The 9,901-nt window shown below is 37.3% G+C and overlaps 1 protein-coding gene across 1 annotated transcript; it reads left to right on the top strand.

Moving 5' to 3' along the window:
* Nucleotides 1-1,978: 1,978 nt before the first annotated feature.
* On the top strand, nt 1,979-5,391 carry LOC111378797 (putative phosphatidylglycerol/phosphatidylinositol transfer protein DDB_G0282179). The gene is made up of 4 exons (XM_023002049.1): nt 1,979-2,231; nt 3,755-3,856; nt 4,745-4,905; nt 5,085-5,391. Exons 1-4 carry the CDS (start codon nt 2,129-2,131, stop codon nt 5,196-5,198), a joined length of 480 nt encoding a protein of 159 aa, XP_022857817.1. The 5' UTR covers nt 1,979-2,128; the 3' UTR covers nt 5,199-5,391.
* The last annotated feature ends 4,510 nt before the right edge of the window (nt 5,392-9,901 follow it).

Raw genomic sequence — 9,901 nt, 5'->3', positions numbered from 1 at the left:
TTGGTTCAATTGAATTACATGCTTTATTTGCACTTCAGAAGTAACTTTCAAAGGTGGAATTGAAATTGTTGAATGCTTTTGAAATAAAAATCCCAATTCCATATCGTACTGAGAGGAATCGACGTTAAGCATGTTTTGTATTTCATTGTACATTTCCGTAAACGATGTATTTTTTGTTATCGAAATAGCAGCAACCCCTTCTCCTTCACTCGTCCATTTCCATTCCCATTGACCATTTTCTTTTTTTTGAAATTCGTCGAAATAACAGATTGGGCACATGCTTTTGCCATACCTGCATTACGAATTAAACAATTATCAGCGACATCATAGTAATCATAAAAAATATACTCAAGCTCGTTGTTCTGAAAGTGTTCCATAGTTTTTTACACTATAGAACACAATTAGTAACAAAAAAAAGAATCAGTAAGAAAATTTAATTCGATTGTTTATTTGAATAATTTGAATTAATATTTAATTCGATTTTTCATTTCACTATTTTTTTAATTAATTATCTTAATTGGTTAAGTAAGAAAATTATCATTCAATTTAATTTATTCTTTAAATATTTCGTTAATTACGTATATTATTCATTTCATATTTAATTATTCAATTTGATTATTTATTTGAATAAAAATAATAATATTTAATTCGATTTTTCATTTCACTATTTCTTTAATTAATTATCTTAATTCGATAAGTAAAAAAAATATTATTTAATTTAATTTATTCTTTAAATATTTCGTTCATTATGTATATTATTTATTTCATATTTAATTATTTTATTTCGATTATTTATTTGAATAAAAATAATAATATTTAATTTGATTTGTCATTTAACCATTTTTTAATTAATTATCTTAATTGGTTAAGTTAAAAAATTATTATTCAATTTAATTTATTTTTTAAATATTTTGTTAATTATATATATTATTCATTTCATATTTAATTATTCTATTTCGATTATTTATTTGATTAAAAATAATAATATTTTATTCGATTTTTCATTTTACTATTTCTTTAATTAATTATCTTAATTGGTTAAGTAAGAAAATTATTATTCAATTTCATTTATTCTTTAAATATTTCGTTAATTATGTATATTACTGATTTCATGTTTAATTACTCTATTTCGATTATTTTTTTAAATTAAAATATATTAATATTTTCATTTAAGTATTTCTTTAATTAATTACATTAATTGTTTCCATAATTAATTACTAAACATATATTTATTATTAAACATATATTTATTATTTATTTTGTATATTTAATTACTAAACATATATTTAAGTAAAAAAAAAAATTAAATTTCTATTTAATCTATCTTTAAATATTTCGTTCATTATCTTAACATATATATTATTTATTTCATATGTAATTACATTTTTTAACATAAAAATTAAAATTAATTCAGGAAAAAAAAGAAAAATTCGGATCTGGATCCGGACCAGGCACGCAGTGGTCCGTTATGGACCATTGACCATTTAATGGTCCGTATGGTCCGTAACAGACCATAATTCGTTCCGACGATCGGTGCCGGCCTTCACTTCGGTTCTAATATTATTTTCTCTACCATTTAAAAAAATATACGATTTCAATAAAAACAAAATTAAATACTAGGAAAAGATATTTATCGAATTAAAGTGCTGAAATTTAACCAAATATTTTTGTTGAGATTGATAATTGATAAGTTTATGAAATCTCGAGGTTGAAGTGGATGAAAAATGTAAGGATTTTTATCGTGTTAGAGTAAGCTGGTGAAAAGAGTGACTTCGTTTTCAAATTTCAATTGAGAGGTATTTGGATTTTAATTTGTAACTTAAGGATATTTTGATCTTTTTAACAAATTTTTATTTTTGTAATTGTATAACTCATTTTAAGGGTATTTTTATCTTTTATGCCATAATAGACTTTTATGGTGAATGTCAAATTTTTTTAGTTAAAATGAAAAATTGATTGTTTAACATAGCTAATATTAAAAGTACCATGGAGAAGGAATCTTTCTGCATCAACTATTGGGAGAGTCTAGAAAACAATTTCTAATTATAAAATTATATACAGATCACCGAACAAATAGTCTAGAAATTATTAGAAAATTTTCTCATCTCTCTCAATAAATTATCGAAGTATGAAAATGGCTCAGTTTAAGCCTCTGCTTGCCCTAATCTTCTTCTCATTGTGTTCGATTATACCTTTCACTTCTGCCAAATCCACTGAGGTTCATTACTGCAGTAAGTTCTCTTCTTTGTTTTGACTTTATTTATCACAATTTCGTTTGATTTCTTCGTTTTGTGCGTTGTTTTGATTGAATCCATTTGCGCGTTCATTTGAGTAGGGTTTAGGCTTTTTTATTTTAGTTCGTTATCTTTTGCTGAATCGAAAAAGATATAAATTCAGTAGTGTAGCTGTCCTTGTCTGTTGAATTTGTAATTCATGTATTTGTACTTGAGTTAATTTTTTGCCGTGCCGGTAAAATTGAATGTCTTGTTTAGAACTTCTTTTTCACCCATGCAAATTTTATTTATTTATTTATTTTTTAACGAAATCCAATGTAGAAATGATCATTAGGGATTTTTACCTCATACACCCATGTGATAATCAAAGGCAGAAAGAAAAGGAAAATTGAATTGTTCGGGGTATCTGGTTAATGTGGGACGAGGGTTTCTTGCTGTGTGAAGAATCTTCAAACTGGATATTTAGTCGTGGCAATGTGTGTTTAGTGTTGAGTTACTCAAAAGGAGATTGGACTGCTAAGTTATAGATTTTGCTATGTTTTCAAAATTGAAAATTTTGTGGATAATGAAGAAGTCAGAGAGTGACAAATAGAAATGGATTTCCATTGCCGTACATGTTATGTGCCCAAAATCAAAGCACTTACACAATCAATTTCCCAACTCGTCGAAGTGGCAGAATGGATATTTTGGTCAACTTGGGTGAGTTGAGGGTCAAGTTGGCTAAGTTGATTATCCATTCTGATGCAAAATTGACATTCTGTAAAGAAGGACATTTTGATTTACTAAAAACATGGCTAAAAGAAGTCTTTTAAAAATTGCTACTCTTTCTTCTTATTTTACTTTTGACTAATTCAAATTTTGAATGTAAGGATTCTGAACACGCTCAAGAAGCAAACTCTCTACATTGGACGCCAGCACTATTAGGGACTATCCAATATGTAATTGACAATCTATTTATCTAATTGAAAAGTTAAAATTGGAAATCTTGGTACTGGCCAAACACTTCTCAAACAATAATGGAACAATGCAAGTTAGAATGAGATAAAAATATCATTTACTTCAAATATGATCATACCTTAAATGTTTGTAGCAACTCACCAAGAAATTAATAATTTTGTTTATAATTCCATCAAGTACAATAAAAGATAAGAAAAATTACAATTTCTACAATCCTTAATGATATTTATTTTGTACGGTGAGGTTTTAACTGAAATTATACATTCATTTTTGAGTCAATATGTATAAGATTTGTACTAGTAGCGTAATGTAGTACATGTGAAAGTTATGCATACGTTGTAGTAGTTGTAAATATGCATATTATTTGTATTTATTCTTTATAGTTCCTCAATCTATCATGTTGTACCATTGGGAAAAAATGATACGTATAGATGTCTAGCTTCTTTGCTTGTAACCTTGAGCAAGATTCTTGAGAATTGTAGTTTTTGTTAATTCTGAGAAAATTTTGTTTCTTAGTTTTGCACTATACATTTCACCTTTTTCACTCTCCAAATAAATTGCAGATAAGAAAGCCAACTACCCTGTCAAGGTTAGTGGAGTTGAGATAAATCCTTATCCCATCTCCAGAGGCAAAAATACCACCTTCAGCATTGCTGCATCTACCGGTAATGGTTTGGTTTTTATGCTTCATATAATATCTTCACCTCATATATCAGACATTTCGGGACCCTTTCAATACTGGAACCTTTTCTGCGCATTAACTTTTGTAATCATTGAATTGTGTATTAGAACAAGGGACAGTGATAGCAAATTTTACGTGCCTCTTTTCCTTCTTAATAGCTTCTATGCGGTGTCAAATGGATGCGTTTGAAATATGTGTAAAAAGAATTTAGCACTCAGCATATACCAAAAAAAATGTTCTTAAGATTTCTGAAAGTTAAGACTATTTGATGGTTTAGGTGGTTGTTAGGATTAGTTTCTCTGTCTCTAAAAGCACATAATTTAATGTGGTAGAACTTCAATAAACTCCTATAATTCTCCTAGTTTTATTCTGAAAATTAAGCCCCTGCTTGATGCCATTATTTTGAAAAAATGGTGTTTTGAATAGTGATTTTTTTTGGAGAATGTGTGGTTAAAAAATAGAGAGTTTTTGGGTTTATGCGCAAAATATTTTATTGTGTGAATATGTGGTTGAAAATGAGTATGAGAATTAAAGAGTTATGTTTTAAAGGGAGACTAAAAGTGGCTAAATAAGTTACTAAATTTTGTGTCACAAAAGTTGTTTGACTTCATAGGACATTGATCACAGAACAAAGCACATTGTCCAAATGATGCTTGGACTTTCTTTGTTCATTTTTTTTTATTTATGGGTAAAGAAGGAAGCAGGATGTGCTTGATGCCTCTATTTATCAGTAATTCTTTCCTATGTCCTTTTCCTAATTTTTTATTTTAAACCAAAAATAAGCACGTGTTCATCATCAAGACTGGAGCTTCTGTTCTTGTTGAAATAATGTGAATTGTGAGAAGATACTTATGTGAAGCTTGCCTTGCAGAGGAACCAATCTCCGGTGGGAAGCTGACTATTGATGTTACATATTTTATATTTCACGTCTACAGTGAGAAACACGATCTTTGCTTGAAGACATCCTGCCCGGTTTCTGCTGGGGATTTTGTTGTTTCTCATTCCCAGGAGTTGCCTGGAATTACGCCTCCCGTAAGTTCCCTGTTCATATCAAAATTCCCCCACCCCAAACACCCACATCCAAAAAAAAATAATAATAAATAAAAATTGAAATTAATAAATAACTAAGAAAAAGAGAAGGGAAGAATTTACCAGAGAATCAGATATTCATTTGGCGACGTTCAAGAGCTTATGGTGTTTGACATGTGCAGGGTTCATACACACTTAAAATGACTATGGTTGACGCAAACAATAAGCAATTGACTTGCATTACTTTCGACTTCAGCATTGGATTTGTTGCACCAGAAAGCTTAGCTGATGTCTGATGATCAAGTTCTCGAGGATTTGCTCATCTTTATGGTCATTCCAGTCTTTGCATATTGTATAGACAGAAAGTTTGTATTTTGAATGTTCTTCATGTCGTATCTGTTTCTATTTCCCTGATGACATTGGATTTATGACTTGTAAACCACATTACGTTAAACTTTGGAGGTTGTGATTATATCTTCTCTTCTATTATGTTTTATTTTACTTCACTCTCTTGTCCGTGTCTGGGCGAACAAAACTTGCACAGGGGACTGAGAACTTGCAAGTGAGCTTTAGTTTAGGAGTTTTGCTGGCGTGCCAGGGTAGACTCCTCACAACAAGGGGTGAGTGGTATTTTTTGGGTAATTTTTTATACATGGAACCCACCTGGTGTGAATGGTCGGTAGGAGTTGTGTCCTGGTAAACCGGTTTAATCCTTTGTTTAGTGCAATCAGTCTACTAAAATATTCAACTATTTTGAGTGGATGGAGCCATCCGAAATTAAAATATCAAATTGTGAGTCCATGAGCACTAGATCTCGATTATTTGCAACCAACCAATAAGCAATGGTGGTATGCACACACTTTCTTCTGTCGTCAAGGTCGAACTAAAGATTTTTCTAGCTCGAGTCAAACTCTTAAGCTGAGTTCTCATATTGTATTACATTCAATTTTTTTTCTTCGCAAGGTTGAGTTCACCACAAAGTAGGAGGTAAATGAAAATCGTAGTTACCCATAACATAAATAAAAAATAATAATACAAGCAAATTTTCATACTTTTTGTTATGCCCCAATCTGAACTACCTCGGAATGTTCACCACCACACACTCCGATTTGCTAGACACCCACTCGAAGTGGTTCCGAAGTGATCTCCCCAATGTCAACGACCTGTTATCACACTGCGAGATATAGGCGATCCTGCTGAACTGATCGAAACGCCCTTGCCCCTGAGACCGAGGCGAAGTGCACTCCGGGACTTCTGTCAGAAGATTCGCCACCAATTTCAGAAGGAGATCTTTGCCAAGATCCTTTCTGCACCTAAGGTTTAAATTGATTTGACGTCTCCATGAGGCTAGTTGATGTGACTTATCAACTTTATGTCAACTCAACTCGGGAAAAACAATTACCCGCCCACTCTACAGACGTGGCTGATTGACGCATATGAGTAGACACCTTATACCGTCAGATGTATACACGTGCCCCACATCCAACGGTTCATCCCACCTATAAATACCCAAGGGTTGGCAAGAGGCCAAAGTAATGAAATTCTTACTACATAGCACTCCATAGCAAGCATATATATATTTTCTCCTCCCCCTTATTATTTTGCACAACCCTGGGTACTGTTCCGACCACCTGAACCTGACTTAACTGTCGGAGTGTATACGACCGCCACAACCCTCGCTGGTCCCGACCGTGTGCATCTGACCGTGCGTTGATTGTGCGTAGGGAGGAATACGTGGAGTAGCTCTCGGTTGGCCGTGTAAAAAGTCCAATTTTCAAGGTCAACAGATTGACGCGGTCCGTGGGAAACACTTCCCGTTCAAAGTTCTGCATTCTCCACTGGAGAAATTACCAGAAAACTAGCGACTAACCCTGAAAATGGCACGTTCTTGAAAAAGAATAAAGTCGAGTTATAATCCAAGTTTTCACCACCCTTGAAAAATGAGATAGGATGAGTTATAGCCATGAAGACGACAACCTCATGAGAGAGGCCTCTGAAGAGGAGGCGTTTCATAACAATTTTACTCACCAGAGACCCCATCACCGGCGTCGCCGAGGTGAAAGAACAGCCATGCTCACTGAAAGAATGACTCAAATAGCTGCGGGCATGAGAGACATCGCAGCTCAGAATATGGTGATGCATGAACTTCTCATGCAAGTCCGAGGTCACCAGGGCTCTCAAATGCCCCAAGGATCTTACCCATTACAGGAAGCCCCAGTATCTCGTTCCCGAGGCAACACTAGTCAGCACAGAAACGCCCCCTCAAAAGAGAAGTGGATGCTGAAGCCACATCTTATGTGCAAGGGAACCAGCTATCAGAACCACACTTGGGGGACAATTTTCCTCAAGAATATGAGGAACAGAGGTCGGTAAGCATCTTCGATCGGATAGGGAAGGATCCTAGCAATAGGGTCCGTCTAGTGAGAAGATCAGTTCGACCAGATCTGGAACAAGAACATGCTCCTCCTCCTCCTCCTAGAAATAGGAGGGACAGGAGGAACCTAGTCGATTGGGGAGTCGAGAAGAAGCACCTTCACCCTCCAGAACGTTCAAGATGATGAAGGGTTAGATGAGCCCTGTCGGTCTTATGAGATTGACGATGATGATGATAACCTCCCTTTCTCAAGGGAGATCCGAAGCTTCCCAATGCCAACAAATTTCATGCCCCCTAAGATCCCCAAGTATGAAGGAAAGGGGGACCCGGAGAAGCACCTCATCAAGTATATGACAAAAATGAGTCTCAGGGGAGCCTCGTCTACTTTGAAATACGGAGCCTTCCATTTAACAATAGGCGAAGCCGCCAAAGCGTGGTACAGTAGGCTTCCTCCCCTAAGCATTAGAAGTTGGCCAGATTTGAAGAAGGCATTCTTGAATCAGTACCTCTCGCGAAGAGAAGGAGAGGCCTTAGTGCAACACCTGCAAGACATGAGGCAGGCCCCTAGAGAGACGCTGAAAAACTATCTCGTCAGGTTTACGGACGAAATCACATACTGTGAACAGGTCACTGACAGAGAAACTCTTTCAGCCCTGAAAGGCGGCCTCAACATGAACACTTTGTTCTGGAGGGACGTGCGCAGCAATAATCCTTCCACCTATGACGAACTCGAGGAAATGATGAGAGTTGAAATCGTGAGTGAAGAAATGATTGATCACCGAAATCGTGCCGCGCAGGGACTCCCTCCGCCTCAGAGGCAGGTAGGTCGAGGACCCGCAGCACACCTTGTTACTCAGCAATGGACTCAAGTAGGACACACAATAGCTCCCACCTCCGGACAGGCACTGGCTTCTACCACACTAAATGCAGTGCTAGTATTGGCATATGAAAATGCTCCTGGCAAAGCGGGGCCATCTAGAAGAAACGATAGCAAGAAAAAGAAGAAGAAGCGATCAAATAGGCCCTTGGAAGGGGCAAGATTTTGCACTTTCCATCAACTTTATGGGTATGACACCAACGAATGCAGAGACGCTCCTCGACGCCCAGACCGGACCGACCCACACCCCTCCAAGAGGAATGAATATCCTCGCAGATCTGTCTCCCCAAACAAGGAAGATCGAAGGCACGGAGAGTAGTCATCCCGAAGAAGAGAATCAAGGGACCGAGGAGAGTCCGGGCAGAGAGATCAGACCCCATTTTTTCTGGGGGCCAAATCATCAGGAAAATCGACACCATCATTGGGGGACCCACATCGGTGGTAACACCAGGAATGCCCAAAGGAATTATACAAGGGAAGCAAAGGACCCACCAATGATCACTTACATTGTCAACGAGTCCCAAGAGGCCAATAGGATGGCCCCAATTATCTTCTCCTAGGAAGATGCGCAAGGAGTTCACCATCCCCATTGCGACGCACTGGTTGTGAGAGTCGTAGTAGCTAGAAATGGGCTCAAACGCATGCTCGTCGACAATGGCGGTTCGGTGAACATATTGTTCGGCTCCACCTTTGACAAAATGCAAATTGAATATGGGTTAATCCCCATGACCGACCACTATTTGGATTTACTGGGGACATCATCGTCCCACGAGGGCGGATCACTCTGCCCGTCGAGATGGGTTCGGCACCCCTAGTGATCTAACACTTCATGGAATTCTTAGTGGTAGACCACAGATCGGTCTATTATGGAGTATTGGGCAGACCCGTTTTGAAAGATCTTTGTGCCGTCACATCCATCCACTACTTGTGTATGAAATTCCCAACTGAACATGGGATTGCAACGGTCCGAGGCTATCAGATGGGCTCCAGGGCATGCTACTTAAACTCGCTGCGAAAGTCGGAGCCCCAAACTGTTAATGTAATCCTAACTGAGGTTCCCATTGAAACCAGTACAGAAGTGAAAATGCTCGACGCCCCTGAACAAGGGCATATCTCTGAACAAGAGGAAGACGTCGACATGGAAGAGGCCCCTGAACAAGGACACCCTTTTGATGAGTTAGATCCTCGAATAATTGATTCTAAACCAAATGCAACCCCAATGGAAGAACTGAAAACTTTCTCCGCCAACCCAGAAGACCCCAGTCAGGTCTTGCGTATAGAGAAGGCACTGTCCCCTGAAGCAAAAGAAAAGATGATAAGCTTCCTGAAAAGGAATTTAGATGTCTTCGCTTGGAAGCATGAAGACATGGTGGGAATAGATCTAAGGATCAGTTGCCACCATCTTAACATCAACCCCTCTCGTGCCCCCCATCCACAGAAGAGACGTGCCTTCAATCCGGAGAGGTACGAGGCACTAAAAGACGAAGTAAACAAGCTTAGCCGCAGTGGTTTCATGAGGGAAGCCATCTACCCGAAGTGAATATCCAACCCGGTCCTGGTGAAAAAGCCCAGCGGAAAGTAGAGGGTGTGCGTAGACCTCACAAACTTGAATAAGGCGTGCCCTAAAGACAGCTTCCCACTTCCAAGGATAGACCAACTTGTGGATTTCACTGCTGGACACGAACTGTTGAGCTTCATGGATGCATACTCAGGGTACAACCAGATACCCATGTTCCGACCTGATGAGG

The sequence above is a fragment of the Olea europaea genome, unplaced genomic scaffold (assembly GCF_002742605.1).
Source record: "Olea europaea var. sylvestris unplaced genomic scaffold, O_europaea_v1 scaffold187, whole genome shotgun sequence".
Classification (NCBI taxonomy): domain Eukaryota; kingdom Viridiplantae; phylum Streptophyta; class Magnoliopsida; order Lamiales; family Oleaceae; genus Olea; species Olea europaea.
Note: the sequence above shows the minus strand (reverse complement) of the source record. Positions and strands in the feature narration are given on the sequence as shown.